The sequence below is a fragment of the Ostrea edulis genome, chromosome 6, assembly GCF_947568905.1.
Source record: "Ostrea edulis chromosome 6, xbOstEdul1.1, whole genome shotgun sequence".
NCBI classification, from domain to species: domain Eukaryota; kingdom Metazoa; phylum Mollusca; class Bivalvia; order Ostreida; family Ostreidae; genus Ostrea; species Ostrea edulis.
The window spans coordinates 33,693,965-33,714,488 of NC_079169.1; the positions used below are offsets into that span (position 1 = coordinate 33,693,965).

The following is a 20,524-nucleotide window of genomic DNA, read 5'->3' on the forward strand; positions in this document are numbered from 1 at the left end:
TTTGACCTCGTGATTTACAGATAACATAACCTCTATGTTATGACACACTTTTGTTTGTGTTGCTAAATCTGGCAGATACTAGTACTGGATTGGGATATTGTTCTTTATTTTGTAAAAGGAATCTTGGCCACGGGAACCCAAATTCTGTATAAAGGTCACAACGACCAAAATTCTATAACCAGAACCAGTATATCGGGGACAATAACTCAGGTGGTCGAATGTTCTGTTAACACTGGCTCTAGTAAAAAAAAAAATCAACCCAGGTATCGTCATTCCTGAACTACAGTTTTATGGTCAACTTATCCAAATGAAAACACCAGTACAAAGTTTACAATTTATTTATGATTTATGATTGATTGATATTGTAAATGATAGAAAATAACAAAATGAATAAGAAAATAACAAAGTGTGAAATAGAATCAAAGTTGAAATGAATCAACATAAATGAAATGTTTGTAAGAGAGGTAAGAAAATGTGATGGAATGAAAATGTCCGATTATGTCCCTACTGGTTTTAATAATCTTAAATATTTCCAAAAAATAGAAAGAGAACGAGCTACATCTTGACCTACATTGTAAATAGACAGTACTGTGTAGAATATGAATGTCAGTACTAAAGTATAAAACTTCCTACTGCTATCCACCACACCTTGAAACAGGACTCGGAAAGGAAAAAACCTATAATAAACTTGCAAACTACATTATGAGATCAGCTCCTAACCAAGTGAAGTAGACTGATCAAACACAGCCTTATATACCTTGAATTCTATTCACTAAATTAAACTAACCAAAACCAAAGAACCTATGTAAAGGATATAAGCCAAAAACTGTCCATTCTGTGAGAGAAAGAACTGATCGAGGACCGTAGAATGGACAGTTTGAGGCTTATATCCTACTTAAACACTACATCTTTTGTTCTAAGAATGGACAGGCTCAGGTAAATCCATTGACAATGATAATTATGAATAAAGTATTTTGAATAGTCTGACAATATAACCAGTCTTGCATAGAATTCTGTTTCTTTTGTTCACTTATTGGACAGTGTCAGGTATGTAGTTTTCTACAGCAGGTTTTATATTCACTCTTTTTATAGTACTGAGCCATATCAACATGTCTTCCTCTGATGGGGAGAGCATTTTCATTGCACAATCAAAATTTAAGGATTTTAGTGAAAGTACTGCAAATATGTGTTATATTCTGAATATGGAGGGTGAGAAAGTTATGGAGCCAAATTTTGATCTGAAAAGCAATGTGTTTTCGAATATTTGGATGAGGAAATAATTAACACCAGCCAAAAGAACCCAATACGCCTATCTCATGAAATGAAATTATTCATGAAGCGAACATAATAATTCAGAATTAGTATATGCTAATAAAGAAAACATAAAAAAGCGTTGTGAAGAAGTTTCGGAATATGCCTCTGAATCCAGCGAAATTCAAATACAGTACTGTATGGAAATATACCTTTCAAATTTAAGTTTTGATGCGATATAGTAATGGCCAATGGAATTTTAAAAAATTGTGAATCTTACGAGTTGAAGCAGAGAATTCTACTATAAGGAAATATCTTTTTAAGTGTTTCAGTGATTTTTCCAATATCTGTGTTGATTCTTACTTATAGGGAATTTAAAATTAAATTTGTATCTCTTTGACAAATGTAATGTCTTTCTCTTATTTTCAGCCTACCTGTAGACGTCTAATAAGTTATTGGGTTTACCTGGCACTGTCCAATAAGTTGACAATTACTGTCCATTATTTTTAAGAATGGACAGTATCTGTCCATTCTTAAAAATAATCGGGACAGCAATTGTCAACTTATTGGACACCTGCAGGTAACCTTTTCACTACAAGTGGACTTTCTTCTACATAAAACCTAAAAAGACAAAGGATTGCGTAACAAAAATGTTTTAACCTGACTTATCCAATCAAGCGACAGGTAGCATATTCACTTAGGAGAGCTTAACAACAGAGATGACATTTCCTGTCTAATATGAAAAACACGTGGAATGTATCAACTTAATCTAAACTTGAATAGATATCAAAAGTAAATGACTGACAGTAAGTAACTAAACTTCAAATATAATACTAGTCTGATTTGATCATAAAAGTTGAAATAAATTGAAAGTTAATGTAAATATAACAAGAGGCCCATGGGCCATATCGCTCACCTGAGTCACCTTGGCTCATATTTAAAGATTTTTCCTATATATTCGCATGTAAAACTTTGATCCCTATTATGGCCCCAACCTACTCTCAGGGACCATGATTTTTTCAAAATTGAATCTGGACTTATTTTCCCTATATATTTGTATGTAAAACTTTGATCCCCTATTGTCGCCTCATCCACGGGGGCCATGATTTTAATAAACTTGAATCTGCACCACCGGTATGTCAGGAAGCTTTCATGTAAATTCAACTTTCTTGGCCCGGTAGTTTTTGAGAATTTATATTTAAAGATTTTCCATATATATTTGTATGTAAATCTTTGATCCCCTATTGTGGCCCCATCCTATCCTCAGGGGCCATGATTTTAACAAACTTCAATCTGCACTATGTTAGGAAGCCTTCATGTAAATTTCCAGTTTCTGGGCCCAGTAGTTTTTGAGAAGATTTTTAAAGATTTTCCCTATATATTTGTATGCAAAACTTTGATCCCCCCTTGTGGCCCCATCCTACCCCCGGGAGCCATGATTTTAACAAACTTGAATCTGTACTATGTCAGGAAGTTTTTATCTAAATATCAGCTTTTCTGGCTCAGTGGTTCTTGAGAAGATTTTTAAAGATTTTCCCTATACCGGTATATTTGTATGTAAAACTTTGATCCCCTATTGTGGCCCCATCCTACCCCCGGGGGCCTTGATTTTATCAAATTTGAATCTGCGCTATGTCAGGAAGCTTTCAAGTAAATTTAAGATTTTCTGGCCCAGTGGTTCTTGAGAAGATTTTTAAATGACCCCACCCAATTTTTGCATTTTTGTAATTATCTCCCCTTTGAAAGGGACATGGCCCTTCATTTGAACAAATTTAAAGCCCCTTGCCCAAGGATGCTTTTGGTCAGGTTTGGTCGAAATTGGCTCAGTGGTTCTGGAGAAAGAAGTCGAAAATGTAAAAAGTTTACAGACGGACGGACAACAGGCGATCAGAAAAGCTCACGTGAGCTAAAAATTGATCCGCTACAATCTGATAACACTAACCAGAATCATACATTTTATCATGTTTAAAGTAATTGTTCAAATATTAAGTTATATTTCATGATAATTCATTTTGGCATGCAGACACACATCCTCCTCATGTTTGATTTCAAATTGAATCTCTTCTTTCAGCCCATTAGACTTCCATGAATAAACATCAAGTTCATCTCCCATAGAGGACTCCTTCCTAAACCCTGCCTCAAAAGACTTCAAGCACTTTCCCATGATTTCTCCATCGATCTGTGTGTCCTGGTGTTTAAATACATTGTCATAGAATGCCTCCATACAGAAGCTGACATAACTCTGCCAGTTTGTGTGCAAGTAGGCATCGATATCTGAATAAGACACCTTTGTGGAGTATCTGTGTATGTCCCCAGTCTTTTCTAAATGAGGCATGACCACGGGTTGTCCCCCTTGGATATAGGGGGCGTATTTTTCTCTCCACCAATCAGGATATGGCATGGGTTTCCTCGTTTTTGAGTTGACCAGAACAGTTTGTATTCTACAAGTAGCATAGGGAAAGGGCTGAGAGGGACATCCCAGTACACTCGTTATTGCTGAGGAAGACTTTCCAAGATAATCCAGTGTTTTCGTGATTGACAAAGGATACTTTGGACAGGATTCTTCATAAAATCTAGAATCAATATCAATACTTGTGGAGGCTATGAAAAAGAGATTGTCCCTCAGCAACACATGGCTGTCAACAAATGTTTCATTGGAGTCCTTGATTGGCCAAAATGAGAAGGCCCTTGCTGATTCAAACAGCAGGAAAAGACTACGCACCAGCGGTCTGCCATCTGAAATTTATTCTAGGAATTATGTGATATAAAGAAGTATGTACAGGTCTACACAATATATTTCAATTTGTTTTCAATGAATTCTAAAAATGTGATTTACTTTGATATATATATATATATTCCTTTAAGTTTTGATATACATTGTATCATATACATTGTATATATATATATATTGTATATACAGTGTATATATATATTTATTATATAGCTAATAAATAGTCTAATATAAAATCTGCGTAAAATCTAGAAAATGTTAGCGTTAAATATCCTGAGAATTTATTGAACGCTAACTTTGCATTGCGTAAATTGTATGCGCCCGAAACATTCCGAGTATGAGCGTTCAATATTGACGTTACCGTAACGACGTAAACAAGCCAAAATGGCAGACGACGGTCCTCCGAATCTGACAGAGCTGGTATTTGATATTTACTTAAGCAAAATGTTTTACTGTACATAAATTATGATGTCCCCATTTACAAAATCAGTTTGCTTCATGCATTAATGATGGGTTAAATATTGAACAGTTAAGAAATGCATGCTGTTATTGCACACTGCCAATATTGATGAATTCTAGTCTATTTTGGAGTAGTTTGAGTGAAAAGGGATATAATTTAACAACTTAATACTTTAGCTATATAATAAAAGGGTTATTGAACTTATATAAATGAATATTGGCACTCGTTGGCTGTCAAAATGCACTCGCAAGGTCGTGCATTTTAACAGCCAACTCGAGCCAATATTCACCAATATAAGTTCAATAACCCTATAATATCTTTGTGTGTATGTATATAGTATGATATTATTTCCCATTATCCAGGTTCTCAAAACTCTTAAACATAATACAAAATGTAAATGCAAAATTTTCATTTTTCAATTTTTATCTGATGATATTTGTGATTTTAATTTGCCAATGATGCCATCATTTTATAGAAGTCATCATGATACGTACATGTATCAAGTAAAATAATTATCAAAACTTTCTTTTGAGAGGAAACATCCTTGGCTACACTGATAATCTGCACTGAAAGTGTCTAATTTTACTACATACCTACAGAACTAAACGCTTCATAAGACAGGCCTCCGGGTATGTCTACTTTCACTTTGACTGGACTCACTTTTGTCCTCGTATATCCTAGTTGCTTTGCAATACTGTATTAATAAAAGCATGACAGAGTTTAATCCATTGATATCTAATTGAATGGAAAACAATTACACTTTCTATTGATTGGTAAACATTAATTTACACTTTCTATTGATGGGTGAATATTTACACTTTTTATTGACTACTAACATTTACACTTTAGATTTATTGACTGATAAACATTTACACTTTTATTGACTGATAAACATTTACACTTTCATTGACTGGTAAATATATACACTTAAGATTCATCAATTTATTAACATTTACACCTCTATTGACTGGTGAACAATATCTACTTTTATTGACTGGTAAACATTTACACTTTTATTGACTGATAAACATTTACACTTTCATTGACTGGTAAATATATACACTTAAGATTCATCAATTTATTAACATTTACACCTCTATTGACTGGTGAACAATATCTACTTTTATTGACTGGTAAACATTTACACTTTTATTGACTGGTAAACTTTTCCACATTTTGATAAGCTTTTCTTTATGTAACCACACTATTTTCTCAACAACAAAAAAAATTGGTTCCAAACATACATGTGTGTAAGTGTTATTATTTACAAAGTTTCCTTATTCCAATGCATTGCTCAGCCTGATATGGTAAATATATCAGTAATGATTAAGGAATCCGACAGTGAAAGACCTATGATTTACATACACTGACTTTGACTTGAAGCAAATTTGTCAGCAAAATTTTGTATATTCTTGCAGTTCAAATGGAAGAACTGAATGAACCTTGAATGTAAATAAGATGCAGACACGTACGTCAAAAATGTAAAGATTAAGTCAAGGAGAGCTCAGGGATAATTAGGTAGAGCACATGATGACATTTTCTGGGAACACTAGGTCAGGGAGTGAGTAAGTGAGTCCTGGTCTGCTGCTTTAATGTTCACTGTCAGAGTGTCAGTAGACAAATACTGGACTGTATAGGTTTCATATTAACTGTCAGAGTGTCAGTAGACAAATACTGGAATGTATAGGTTTCATATTAACTGTCAGAGTGTTAGTAGACAAATACTGGACTGTGTAGGTTTCATATTAACTGCCAGAATGGCAGTAGACAAATACTGGACTATATAGGTTTTATATTAACTGTCAGAATGTAAGTAGACCAATACTGGACTGTATAGGTTTTATATTGTCAGAATGTAAGTAGACAAATACTGGACTGTATAGGTTTTATATTAACTGTCAGAATGTCAGTAGATAAATACTGGACTGTATAGCTTTATATTAACTGTCAGAGTGGCAGTAGACAAATACTGGACTGTGTAGGTTTTATATTAACTGTCAGAATGCTAGTAGACAAATACTGGACTGTATAGGTTTTATATTAACTGTCAGAATGTTAGTAGACAAATATTGGACTGTATAGGTTTTATATTAACTGTCAGAATGTTAGTAGAGAAATACTAGACTGTATAGGTTTTATATCAACTGTCAGAATGTCAGTAGACAAATACTGGACTGTATAGGTTTTATATTAACTGTCAGAATGTCAGTAGACAAATATTGGACTGTATACATGTAGGTGTTACAATCACTTTCGGAATGTCAGTAGATGAATAATGGTCTGTACTTTTCATACGAACATTGAGTAGTACATATAAGTCTGGTGTATACATACTATGTTCTCTTCAGTTCAAAGGATAATCCAAATAATTAATTGACCACACTCATTGTCAGCACTACTGGGATGTCCCAAATTGACCCATTTCATTGTCCACACTATTCGGATGTCTCATATTGACCACATTCATTGTCAGCATTACTCGGATGTCCCACTACAGGGATGTCCCAAATTGACCACTCATTGTCAGCACTACTGGGGTATCTCAAATTGATCACATTCATCGTCAGCACTTATAACTCGGATGTCCCAAATTGACCATATTCATTGCCAGCACTACTGGGATGTCCCAAATACTGACCACAAATCATTGTCAGCACTACTCGGATGTCTCAAATTGACCACATCCATTGTCCAGGTCTACCCAGGTACTTCACTTCCCACTTTAGTCCTTTTTTTTCCAATGCTTGATCAACAGGGACTTGTCATAGAATTATAAGATACAAAAAAATGTATATACAGTACTACATTGAAATATATTAATAAAATTAAATATTTTTGACAAGTCTCCTTGATAGTCTTTTGATACGGACCATGAATAAAAAAATCTTACTTTGACCAGGATTTTAGAAGATTTACCGCAGCCATTGCTATAAAGATGGAGAGTACACATTTCTTGACCTACTGATCATCAATGTATGTAAACATCATGAAAATCGACTTGTTAATATTTGACAAATGGATCGAAAAATGACCAAAGCATTGCGTTGGGGCATATCTATATATCATTTGAATATATAATATGAATGACTAACTGTACTACACGTCGAGTAGAATACATACGCCCATCTTCCAAGGGTATGCCCTGCTTGTGCAACGGTTGATGCCATTTCGGAATTACATTTGGTTTCAGTATTTAGCATTGGTAAGATATTTCCGGTTTAATTTGCATGGGAAAGCACAGCGTGTGAATATTATTATTATTAATTTTACGATGGATTTCCCCGTTAATAAAGGTAAATCAGTTAAGTTTTAGAATTTGTTGCACCATAATATGTTTACGGTGTGACCATTGAGACGGCACATTTAAACTTGTATAACATAGCCACTACCAATGGAACTAAGAGATAAGGAGAAAAATCTGTTACAGTTTGTACTGAAAATCGTCAAAATCGAAAGAACTGTATCGATCAATGATCGATATAATCGGTATTTACATGTACATTTAGCTAATAAATGTTATTTTTTTTAGTTTTATAGATTATGTGCAACATACACACATCTATTAGCCTATTAACGTGGAATGAATGGGTGGTTTTTTTCTCTCTAGCCATGACATCCAGATTGGCTTTAGTTTTAAGAAAAGATTCCAGACGTTCAACTTGGCTTTCCCTGGGCATCTTCACAAGTCAAGCGTTATTGATTTCTTACCTCGCACTAACATCTTCACAAGTCAAGCGTTATTGATTCGTTCTGGGTAGGGCATCTTCACAAGTCCAGCGTTATTGATTTGTTCTGGGTAGGGCATCTTCACAAGTCAAGCGTTATTGATTCCTTACCTCGCACAAACCCTTGACATCAGTGACTATCAAAAAGTTGGGCTCATTCTGATTGTTTCCACAAAAGAGTGGGAACCAATGAGAATGCGGTTCTATTTGTAACAGCGCGATGCGAGAGATTCAAATAAAAACACATGTATTGATACTTACAGTTATGGCTATTTCAATTGTTTAAGCAATATTGTCTTAAGCAAAAAGTTTTCCAAACTTGATCTACTATCAATAAACGTAATTAATGGTGTAAATATTACAATTGCAATTGTTTATCAATACAGCAGTATGAGATCGCATCATTTGTATCCATGTACACCATAACAAGATGCAGTGATTTCATTAGATGTTTTATTTATAGTGGATTGCATAATGGTCTAAGATGTCAAGGGTTAGTGCGAGGTAACGAATCAATAACCCTTGACTTGTAAAGATGTGGATAGGGGTATATATCAAGTTACCAACTAATCCGATACTCCGCTGACTCTAACCCCTGTTTTTCTATCGTGACATGTGCGGGGGAGAGTCAGAGCTGACTCCATATTGAAAAGTTGGAATTCAGGGACACCAGCTGGTGTTGCTGCATTGCCTAGCTTTTAAAACTTTATTTCACGGATCTACCATTCAAGATGTGACTATTCAGTTATCGGATGATTATTCTACAAGTTAATCATGACTAATTTGATGCTATTGTCATGGAAAAAGCTTTAACACTAACAAATGAAGCATCACTTTGACTTTGGTCACCTCGTCGCTATTTGAGTTCTTTGCGCATGATGTCAGCACACAAATTTCCAATCGGCGTCAAAGTAGTCATGATTAATCTGAAGAATAATCTTCCGATGACTGAATCCTATCTAGATCAGTGAAATAAAGTTGTAAATGGTAGTTAAAGCAGTGATACTAGCTGGTGTCGCTGAATTCCCACTTTTCGTTATGGAATCCGCTCTGACTTTACCCCGCACATGTCACAATATAAAAGTGGGGATAAGAGTCAGAGGAAGCTCAGATTAGTTATCAACTTCATGAAGATTGTTGAGTTGATTTCAATATCCATGATAATGATGATATCGGAAGCCTTCTCCCTTTTCTAACAACTCTTTAGTGGTGTTAACTTAAAATTGGGTCTTTAAGATTTCATTGTGTGTACATGCACTGCACATCATTGGATAGTGAGTGAATATTAAACCAGGTATATTAGAAGCATATATTATATCCTGTGGCATATGTAAAATGTTGTATCACGGAACAGTTTGTTGTCAGAACCAAAATCTTTCAGGCAAACAGAAAGGTAAAAAAGCTGTAAAACAGGAGGAATTACTAGAAGTTCCGAAGGGCTGGAAGGAACCGGGAATCACAATGGAACAAAACCCACAAGGCATGGTCAGCGAAAGCTCATTTGCCACACTGTTCCCTAAATACAGAGAAGCCTACATCAGTGACTGCTGGCCACTTGTGAAGAAAACATTAGCAGATCATGTATGTATAATATTCTGATAATTATGTGTATTTTCCATAAAAGTAAAGGTTTCAATTGTTATTGTTAAATCATGGTGGATGGTGATGGTTTATAACACAATGGTGTTTATGTTGCATATATCTTTGTGTAATGCTGGTATATATAAAGTTTCTTGTTTCATTCATGATTATCCCAAGTTTTTGATAGTGTTCCATTTTGCTGTGCTCTTGTTATAATGTACATTTTATTTTCAACCAACTATTGGCTAATCTTTACTTTTCTGTGATCACATGTTTGATGAAAGGATGACAGAAAGAGGAGTAATACACCTCGGTAACGGATGAGGTAGATATTTACACTGTTGTCTGATTGACCATTGTTTTACAGAACATTAAGGCTGATTTAGATGTTGTAGAAGGTAGCATGACAGTACGAACAACACGAAAGACATGGGATCCTTACATCGTTGTAAAAGCCAGAGATCTTCTCAAACTGCTGGCCAGAAGTGTACCGTATGAACAGGTTCTTTTTTTCTCTCTTTGTACATTAAAAAGATCATTGATTCTGTCATTATTTGCTGTAAAACAATACAGGCACTTAATTGAAACCAAAGTGATCTAGTTAGCACTTAGCACCCTAGCACTACATGGTGGGTGTCCTATAGTAATCACTCTGTCTGTTTGTCCATCAGCACTTTATATGACACACAATAAAGTAAGTTTTCTTTGGAATATTTCTGTAAACTTCGTACATAATACCTGCATTAGGCAGAGGAAGACCTCTTTTGATTTTCAGATTTGTTTTGAGGTTCTTTCTGACTTGTCAGTTTTCTAGTTCATATCAATTTTCAAAGATGATTTTTCTAATTTTGTTCATGTATTTACAATCACTTTTACTGTCATTTTCAGGCTATAAGAGTGTTGGAAGATGAAGTTGCATGTGATATAATTAAAATTGGTACCCTGACGAGGAACAAGGACAGATTCGTTAAAAGGAGACAGCGTTTGATTGGTCCAGATGGCTCCACCCTCAAAGCAATTGAAATCCTGACAGACTGTTATGTACTTGTACAGGGAAACACAGTTTCTGCACTGGGACCATACAAAGGACTCAGAGAGGTGCGTACTCTTAATCTATTAGTAACTCAATCAGAGACTCGGAGAATTGAATTAATCTTAATCTATTAGTAACTCAGTCAGAGACTCAGAGAGGTGAATAATCTTCTACTAGTAACTCAGTGAGTCACAGAGAAGTGAGTACTCTCCTACTAGTAATTCAGATACTCAGAGAGGTGAGTACTTTTACTCTTCTAGTAACTCAGAGAGGTGAGTACTCTTCTACAAGTAACTCAGTCAGAGACTCGGAGATTTGAGTACTCTTTTACTACAGTGGAACCCCGTTATTATGTTTTCCATTTTGTCACGATAAAATAACGTAATACCGGGGGCAACGTAATAAACATTCCCAGTTAAATCTGTTAAAACTATCATTTGGAAATTGTATATCATCCGTTGGTACTCCGTGAAGGGGTGTGTGAATATATCTTTACTGTTTCTTTGTTTAAAAGACTATGATACTTTGTTTTATTTACATCTTATCTTTAATGTCCGTAATTCTTCATGTTCTTATCCCTTTTCTTTATTTCTGGTGTAGGATACATGAGGATGTTTTGATAAACGTTGCTTTTTCTGCATTCGTTTGGACCGCCATTTTGTTTAACTTTAAAACAATGCGTTCATGTAAATTTCTCTCAATAACTCGTTCCGGTTCGTATTCAACATTCGTATTAAAAAAATAACAAAACATCGTTTTTATTAAGTTCTCTGATTACACAATACACAACATAATAAAAAAATCCCACCCAAAAAACAACAAACTATAGACACAAAATGCACACGATACCCAACACTTACACACTTTTTCTTACCAACGATAAACACGGAGAACAATTTAAGCGCAATCCACATAAAAAAAATATAATGATGCATGAAGATTTCATTTATAACGCTAAATGATGGCACTAAAATCACGTGCGCATCAAGGGAGTTTAGAATATTCACTGAGGTAAATGCCGTGCACGAATCGGCCGATAACACAGGACAGTTTGATTGGTGTATGTATGGACGAGATTTACGAACACCCAAGCTGCATGTCCAAACAACGGACAATTTTTTAATTGAACGCCTTTAGTCACCTATGTCCAAGCAGTTACCCAAGCGGTTGTAACATTGTTACGATAAATCTTCTCCTTCACTTTTGGTACCAAAGCTTTCCGTGAATAGAGTTTTAATAGCGAAGGTAATCACACTATGCTGAACACGCAGGTGGTTGAGAAATTATTTCTTTGATTATCAAAATATGAAAAATGAAGTAAATTTCATAGAGTACAATTTCTAAATAAACATTATGTAATTGTTTATCACTGGCTTCAATACGGGATATTCACCTGTATGGATGTCGCTAGATCTATCGAAGCATGATCAGTCAAGCGTCTCTAATCCCCAAACAGACCAGGAAATTTACGTGGTGACTGCCTCAGGCAGTCAAGGTGTGAAAGGCTTATTATTTTGAGAATCACTCTTGAATAATTAGGGGTTTATTACGTTTTTGTCGGAATTTTTACAACGTAATACCGAGTCCCGGCATTTTAGGACAACGTAATAACAAGGTCTATTTTATATAGGTTTGTTAAAAAATGGTTTTGTGCTTTGAAATTCCAATGTAATATGCGGACTAACGTAATAAAGGGGGAACGTAATAACGGGGTTCCACTGTAGTAAATCAGTCAGAGACTCGGAGAGGTGAGTACTCTTCTACTAGTAACTCAGTCAGAGACTCGGAGAGGTGAGTACTCTTCTACTAGTAACTTAGTCAGAGACCCAGAGAGGTGATTACTCTTCTACTAGTAACTCAGTCAGAGACTCAGAGAAGTGAGTACTCTTCCACTAGTAACTCAATCAGAGACTCAGAGAATTGAGTACTCTTCTACTAGTAACTCAGTCAGAGACTCAGAGAAGTTCTACTAGTAACTCAGTCAGAGACTCAGAGAAGTGAGTACTCTTGTACTAGTAACTCAGAGACTCAGAGAGGTGAGTAATTTTAATCAACTAGTAACTCAGTCAGAGTACATTGTATATCGGGTGGATAAATAAACTCTTTGATCTGTGTTCAGTTGACCCTCTGGGGGACCTGTACTGAAATTGTAAAATTAATGGCCCCTGGCCCTGGGTTGAGGGTGTAGGCTTAGTGCAGGGCTAGTATATGGATCATACAGTGAAAATACAGGATTATCAATCATTTTCTCTATTCTTCAACAGCTAGGAAGGTGCGTAGTTCTATGAAACATGATGCCTCTAACTGCAGAATTGTACCCCTCTTGGAGAATTACGAATCCAATGTTAATAAAAACCTTAAATTTACAGTGCAACTTTTTCTGTGCAAGACTGGTATTTTTGCATTTTCACCTCTAGATTAAAACAATTCCAAACATATATGTATATCCATTACACACTTGTCAAGACATACCTTTAACATTTATGAAAGCCACATTTGAACTAAAGACTGGCAGATTCCTGTGTACATCGCATTTTTCTATAATTGCCCGTTAATTTGAATGTTTTTGATTTAATTGCCCGTTAATTTGAATGTTTTTGATTTAATTGCCCGTTAATTTGAATGTTTTTGATTTCCCGTTTCTTATGTTTCAATACTATCCCTCTATGAATACGAACAGTGTTTAAGTGGATTATTTTCTTACAAGTGTTTTTTCATTTGGATACTTTAGCTGAAATAATTTGGAATTTGGTTGGAAATATTATTATTTGAATACAATTTGGTTTGAATTTTGTATTAAATGTATGGTTCTCATAACGTACAAGAATCAGTTTTAAATCTCATATCTAGAGGAGCTGTGTTTTTCTCATTTAATATATATATTTGTTATTTTGTGTTCAAAGTTAACGTCATGACTGAAAACTATAGTACTTATATAACACAAATGAATACAAAAATTAAACGGGGTTGAAATTGACCGACAACTTAAAATGGCTGTGGAATCGGGCAAACTGTATTGATGCAGTGATTTTAGCTTGAGAGTATGTATTGAAACAAGTGTAGTGGGATAATGTAATTTTTTTCCATTTAAATCTTATGGGGCATAGACACAATTTGAACTGAAAATTTCCAAATTTTAATTTCGCATTTTTAATGTTTACAATACTTAACTTAAATATTTCTAATGGTCAGCAAAAATTTGAATGTCAGATGGTGAGTTACAAATGAGATACAGTACACACAATTCTTTGTAATGTAAACAAGGCTCGTGTCATGTTTTTGTTTACATATAGATTGCTTAATAGAAAATATTGTGTTTAAAACAAAATGAGATGTGATAAATACTAGAAACTGTTTAATAGTGTTCAGAATTAGTTTATGAATTGAAAAATCTGCTTTAAATGAAACTTTTACTTCTATATATAACTTATGTTAGGGCTATTCCAGAAATAAATACATGGGGGGGGGGGGGGGGGGGGGTCGGGAGGCAACTTTTGTATATACCAAGCACCCATAAAAAAAAAATAAAAAAATTGCCCCATGACCCGTCAAATTGATAAAACTCATTTTACAATGACCCATCTAATTAAAAAAAACCTAACCAGACCCACCACAAAAATATTTTAAAAAATGAAAACAATACAAATCTTGCGAGGTTTTCGGGACAAACATTCTAGTAGTCAATGACGCGGTAATGCCTGTGCAACATTGTATCACAGTAGTTCTGAAGAAACGATGTCACATCAACAATCAAAGGCATCTATGGCGGGAATGTTGGAAAGATTGGGAGTCCAAGCGATGCTATTATCATGAAATGGGTATGGATATGTTTTTCCACGAATCGTTCATCTTCTAATGGAGGCCTCTATATCACCATCACACTGATAAATATAACGCATTGGTACCCTCGCATAAATCAACCAAGGTTTGCCTATTTTTATTAGAAAACGGAATACCTATTGATTTCAAAATATTCCCAAGATCAATGCACTGTAAACTGTAGGTAATAATCTACAGAGTTCACCGCCATCACGTCCCAAGGGACCCTACTAAACGCGCCTCTAATTTGAAGAGTGCCGTAATGGAAATAGAAAGTTATGCGCTACAAAGAGCGACAACTCGAATAGTTCTATGTTACTTCCGATTTCCGATTTTGAAAGCAGCATTTCGAAAGCACGTTTTCAATTTTCCCGTCGACGTTTTGTAACCAACACGACAAGAGCGACAATAAAAATATTCTGAAAACTCAACACCCACGTGGCACAAAATTAAAAAACATTAGAAACTACCCACTACCCATAATAAAAAAATTTTGAACAGTCCAACCACGGACCAAATAAAATATGAAAAATACGACCACCCACACAAAAAAATATCGTTTGCCGCCCGACCCTCCCCATTTGATCATGTCTGGAACAGCCCTTAGGTGAGTTTACAGTAGTCTGACCAAATGACCTCTCTGTGTATGACCTGATGACCTTTCCGTGGAATCACTGATGATGTAATTGAGATGTAACATGCAGGGTAACCTCTTGTCTTTTTACAGAATTTTACCAAACGCAGATTGATTGGTCAAGAGTTAATTTGTTAAATCTGTCAACATTATTTCAATACCGACATTCAAATTCTTAGATTCCATTGCTGTAGTTGTTAGTAGAATTTACAAAAGTATGATATTGTTTGTAGGTCAGGAAGATAGTGGAGGACACCATGAAAAATATCCACCCTATTTACAACATCAAGGTTTGTGTAAACATACACCCTATCTATAACATCAATATTTGTGTAAACATACTCTCTATAACATCAAGGTTTGTGTAAACATACTCTCTATAACATCAAGGTTTGTGTAAACATACACCCTATCTATAACATCAAGGTTTGTGTAAACATACACCCTATCTATAACATCAAGGTTTGTGTAAACATACACCCTATCTATAACATCAAGGTTTGTGTAAACATACACCCTATCTATGACATCAACACAAACCCTATAACATCAAGGTTTGTGTAAATATACACCCTATCTATAACATCAAGGTTTGTGTAAACATACACCCTATCTATAACATCAAGGTTTGTGTAAACATACACCCTATCTATGACATCAACACAAACCCTATAACATCAAGGTTTGTGTAAATATACACCCTATCTATAACATCAAGGTTTGTGTAAACACACACCCTATTTATAAAATCAAGGTTTGTGTAAACGTACACCCTACCTATAACATCAAGATTTGTGTCAGCAATTATGACCATGTAGAGTACCTTCTTAAGCAATATATGTGTGTGTATTGAATTAAGATTTATTTGAATTTGAAAATATATTTTGTACATGTAGGTTTTGTTATTGCAGTGTGTTTTGTGTGAGAGTTTGATCATTGGGTGTATATTTGCAGACATTAATGATTAAGAGGGAATTGGCAAAGGATCCTGAACTGCGAAATGAGAATTGGGAAAGGTTTTTACCCAAATTCAAATCTAAGAATATCAGTAAGCGTAAACAACCAAAGAAGAAGAGAGTGAAGAAACCATATACACCATTCCCTCCTCCTCAACCAGAGAGCAAGGTAATGTTTTCAAATTACCTCCTTAAACTCCTCAACCAGAGAGCAAGTTAATGATGCCAAATTACCTCCACCTCAACCGGAGAGCAGGTTAACAATAAAATCAAATTACCCTATTTCTCAACTAAAGAGCAAAATAATGATCAACTCGAATTTCCTGTTTCTCTACGAGAGAGCAAGGTCATGATATTATCGTAAACTCAAATTCACTTTTTATGCCTCCGAGATCGAAGATCGGGGTGCATATTGTTTTTGTCCTGTCTGTCATTCTGTCTGAAACTTTAACTTTTGAACAGTAAGTGCTAGAGTTTTGATATTAAAATGAGTATTCCTTGTGACAAGACCTTTCCGTGGGTACCAACATTTTTTACCCTGTGACTTTGATCTTGGAGTTTGACCTACTTTTTGAAAACTTTAACCTTGCTAATAACTTTTGAACAGTAAGTACTAGAGCTTTGATATTTCACTTGAGTATTTCTTGTGACAAGACCTTTCTGTGGGTGCCAACATTTTTTACCCTATGACCTTGACCTTGAAGTTTGACCTACTTTTTGAAAACTTTAACTTTGCTAATAACTTTTGAACAGTAAGCGCTAGAGCTTTGATATTTCACATGAGTTTTCCTTGTGACAAGACCTTTCCGTGGGTATTAACAATTTTGACCCTGTGACCTTAACCTTGGAGTTTGACCTACTTTTAAAATTTTTTACATTGGTCATAACTTCTAAATGGTAAATATTAGATCTGTCATATTGCACCTCAGGATTTGTTGTGACAAGATCTTTCTACTGATACCAAGATATTTGTCCTTGTGACATTGGCCATCTTTGAAATTGGCCATTATTGGCACATTGGCACATTATTGGCACATCTTGTTCTCAACTGAAAACAAGGTAAAAATAAACTTGAATTCTCTCCTCCTCATCCAGAGAGCAGGTTACAACGATGTCAGATAAAGCTAGATATTATTTTTATTTGAAATGCAACATCATTCATTATTAAAAAATGAATGCAAATTTCTATCATCCAAGTCTTTTAACAGACTTTTTCATTTCTGTGTGAAGATAATTCTATAGGTGTAATACTGTATCACAGAAGAAAAATAAGAATTATTCTTTATTATATCATTTTTTTTTTTTTAAAAAATGATCACACCTCACTAAATGAAAGTTTTTATTTCACGTATAGGTCGACAAAGAATTAGCATCTGGTGAATACTTCTTGAAACCTCAGCAGAAGAAAGCCAAGATACAGCAGGAAAAGAAGGTCAGGGGTCACTGGAACTAAATTATAGTCAATCCTCATTATCTCAAACTCGATGGGACCAAGACATTTTTTGAGATTTCTAGGGGTTCGAGATATTGAGGATAAAATACATTTAGAAATGTAGTTGGGATTTCCAACTAACTTTCACATATCTATTGTATTCGAAATATATCAGTTTTCGGGATACAGAAGTTAAGATGTATTGAATTACAATACAATACAATGGATTCACAAAATTTGCTGTCACAGGTAACCGATACAAATAGGAAGTAATGGCGTGATCTTTTTGTGCAATCTTCAGGAGAAGCAGTTAAAAGCTGTACAGAAAAATCAGGAAAAGCGAGCCAGGGCATTTGTGGCTCCCAAAGAAGACTCAGCACCACCCAAAAAGAAGCAGAAAGTCACAGGTAACCTCAGCTTTGTTAGAGATAGCTGAAGAACTGTAGCTCTCTGAGAAATCATTGGGAAAGATCAAAGAGCTATAGATCCACCCCATATAAAAGCCTTCCATCTATGGCGCGGAAAAAAGTGTGCATGGTTGAGGCTTTATATCACTATTCTTGCATCGCTATCTCACTGACTTAATGTAAAAAAAATTCCAAACATTTTTTCCTACTATTTTTTATTAACCAAGGGAAACTACTCATAAGAGAAGGATTAAATTCTGTAAGAAAGATTTTTGCTTCATATACCATACATGATAACCCTCATTCATAAAACATAATGTTTTGACTTTTTTTAATGTATTGAATTTCTATTTCTGTTTTAAAGAGGATGTTAACGTGGAGGAGTTGAAGAAGAAAATCAAGAAATCTCAAGTAAGTTTTTCAATCATTAATTGTCTTTCAAATGGCAATTAAATATTATTTTTAGCAGTAATTAAGTGTCTTTCAAATGGCAATTAAATAACTTTCAAGTAGGATTTACATGTAAGTGTCTTTCAAATAGCAATTAAATATCTTTCAAGCACTAATTAAATGTCTTTTAGGCCATGCCAATTTGTAATCTAGTTCGTCGGATTCGCCGCTTCTATTTGTAATAAATCCAAATTATAATATCAAAAAATAATATCCGTCCGCGTTCTATACCATTATTTAGAGAAAATCGATTGATTGACTATACATAAGTGCATGTAGACTCGTGTATTATTTAAAGTCTCTCTTGAGAATATTTTGCTAACATGAAGACATTACCATTGCCGATGAAGGGCTGCAAAATGTAGGCCTATGCTCAGTGCTAATGGCCATTGAGCAGGGAGCTATCTTTTTTGTGCCACACTTGCTGTGACATGGGTCTCAGTTTTTGCGGTGTCATCCAAAGGACCATCCCATTTATTCTCCTCTTATACATTGTTACAAGCAAGGGGTACTGAGGACTATTGAAGTCAGACCGACAGTTAACGACAAATTCACAAAGGTTTTTGGTGATTATTAATTATGTGTGTTCTATTATACAGTTGTAGTCGGTTAAAAAGCTTTACAGAGCTTGTGTATGATTTGTTGAATGTATATAGTGCCAACTTTAAATAAAATTTACTTTGCTTTTATTAAAATTTAAGAAAATGCTAAAAGCGATACACTGTACATTGGAGATTTCAAAATCGGACATGTCCCTAGCAATATGCATAGATTTGAATCGAAAGTTTGTAGAAATGAAACTAAAATAAAATTCATTAAAAAGATCTTATCAGTTAGTGTTGCAAAGTACATGCATTAGGTATGAAGAAAATGAAGTTTTTGAAACCTGAAATACTTTTTATTTATTGTAAACTATATCAACAAAGCTGCAAAATGGTAAACAAATGATATCTGATGATTTTAAGCACTCGCTTTTCAAAATCAAACTTAATTGAATTAAAATTATTTATATTTCTTGTATTCGCTGACATAATTTTTATCTCCAAAATAAAAAATAATATTTGTAAAATAAATTCGCCCTCTTGCCTCACTATTTTTGTTTGAAAATCCAAAGAACTATTTTACAAATTGGTGTGGCCTTAGGCTCTTATCTAATGTGAATTCACATTTTTTGTTAGATGAGTATCTTGTATCATAATGAATACAATCAGCAAGTATTAAGGTTGATGGCTTTAATATGTTATAAAAATTTGTAGAAGAAAAAAATAGGAAAATCTTGATGGACATAAAGGGAAGTAACTGTTGGGCTTTCACTTTGGATGTGGACGAGAACAATAGATGTCGGACATGGTGAAGCCGTGTCTTGGGAGTACAGCTTCATTCGTTATCATACAGTTCATGCGGTACTGAAAATTCAGGCAGAAAGACAAGATGACTTAGTGATGTACATATTGTTTCTAATTATGATATAGACTTGATGTAATTTTAAAATGATTAAAGATGTAAAACAAAGTTTGCTTGATAAAAGAATGATGAATAAAAGAAATACTGTAGATTCCTTATTTTATCCGAGTACTTTATATCGTGAAATGACTGGTCCATGTCAATTCGCGAGAATATATATTCACAAGTGCTATGTTAATCAAGAGTTTTTACATTTAAATACATGTTAAAAACTCTTAATCAACAGAGCTGAAAACAGGAATATAAAAATAAACGCAAATAATTTTTTTTTGTGAGTAATGCTGCTTGGGAAATCACTAGCTACTAGGTATTATTTGGTCTATTTTGATTTTTTACATCTGAAACTGAGATGATGAAATACCAGATACTGTGGCATCATCATTGTTCGTGGGGGATTGATGTTTTTGGATTTCGTAGGTCACTCTTACCCATGAATTTATGTGTCCTCAAACATTTTTAAACCTAGTAGGGTTATCTCTCCAAGGGACATTGTATCGCTTACCCACGAAATTACGTCCCCACGAACCAGCAAAATACATGTATGTACCTGTATTTCATTTTTGGGTAAGAAAAGACTGCGT

General features: G+C 34.6%; 2 protein-coding genes across 6 annotated transcripts; one reads left to right on the forward strand and one right to left on the reverse strand.

Annotated features, from left to right (window-relative positions):
* Nucleotides 1–1,971: 1,971 nt before the first annotated feature.
* On the reverse strand, nucleotides 1,972–7,645 carry LOC130046725 (uncharacterized). 4 transcript variants are annotated; one of them, XM_056139383.1, is made up of 5 exons: nucleotides 7,563–7,589; nucleotides 7,333–7,369; nucleotides 5,036–5,136; nucleotides 2,795–3,987; nucleotides 1,972–2,297 (listed from the first exon to the last, which is right to left on the reverse strand). In XM_056139383.1, the coding sequence occupies exons 2-4, from the start codon at nucleotides 7,365–7,367 to the stop codon at nucleotides 3,242–3,244; spliced, it is 882 nt and encodes a 293-aa protein (XP_055995358.1). In that variant the 5' UTR covers nucleotides 7,368–7,369; nucleotides 7,563–7,589; the 3' UTR covers nucleotides 1,972–2,297; nucleotides 2,795–3,241. The 4 variants fall into 4 exon arrangements, with proteins under 4 accessions (XP_055995358.1, XP_055995355.1, XP_055995356.1 ...); XM_056139380.1 differs by lacking the exon at nucleotides 7,333–7,369 and having other exon boundaries at nucleotides 7,563–7,645; XM_056139381.1 differs by lacking the exon at nucleotides 7,563–7,589 and adding an exon at nucleotides 7,081–7,200 and having other exon boundaries at nucleotides 1,972–3,987; nucleotides 7,333–7,368.
* On the forward strand, nucleotides 7,527–20,039 carry LOC125646441 (KRR1 small subunit processome component homolog). Of its 2 annotated transcripts, none has more exons than XM_056139379.1 (10): nucleotides 7,527–7,644; nucleotides 9,549–9,748; nucleotides 10,116–10,250; nucleotides 10,637–10,846; nucleotides 15,468–15,524; nucleotides 16,189–16,359; nucleotides 17,545–17,622; nucleotides 17,924–18,029; nucleotides 18,394–18,440; nucleotides 19,736–20,039. In XM_056139379.1, the coding sequence occupies exons 2-10, from the start codon at nucleotides 9,629–9,631 to the stop codon at nucleotides 19,757–19,759; spliced, it is 948 nt and encodes a 315-aa protein (XP_055995354.1). In that variant the 5' UTR covers nucleotides 7,527–7,644; nucleotides 9,549–9,628; the 3' UTR covers nucleotides 19,760–20,039. The 2 variants fall into 2 exon arrangements, with proteins under 2 accessions (XP_055995354.1, XP_048728692.1); XM_048872735.2 differs by lacking the exon at nucleotides 7,527–7,644 and adding an exon at nucleotides 7,647–7,735.
* The last annotated feature ends 485 nt before the right edge of the window (nucleotides 20,040–20,524 follow it).

Coding starts and splice junctions, on each gene's coding strand:
- LOC130046725 (XM_056139380.1), bottom strand. CDS start 7,642: ATGCTAAATACTGAAACCAAATGTAATTCCGAAATGGCATCAACCGTT. Junction 5,137..7,562: donor CATACCCTTGGAAGATGGGC/GTATGTATTCTA, acceptor TTATTAATACAG/TATTGCAAAGCAACTAGGAT. Junction 3,988..5,035: donor TGAAGCGTTTAGTTCTGTAG/GTATGTAGTAAA, acceptor AATAAATTTCAG/ATGGCAGACCGCTGGTGCGT.
- LOC125646441 (XM_048872735.2), top strand. CDS start 7,714: ATGGATTTCCCCGTTAATAAAG. Junction 9,749..10,115: donor AGAAAACATTAGCAGATCAT/GTATGTATAATA, acceptor ATTGTTTTACAG/AACATTAAGGCTGATTTAGA. Junction 17,623..17,923: donor AGATACAGCAGGAAAAGAAG/GTCAGGGGTCAC, acceptor TGCAATCTTCAG/GAGAAGCAGTTAAAAGCTGT.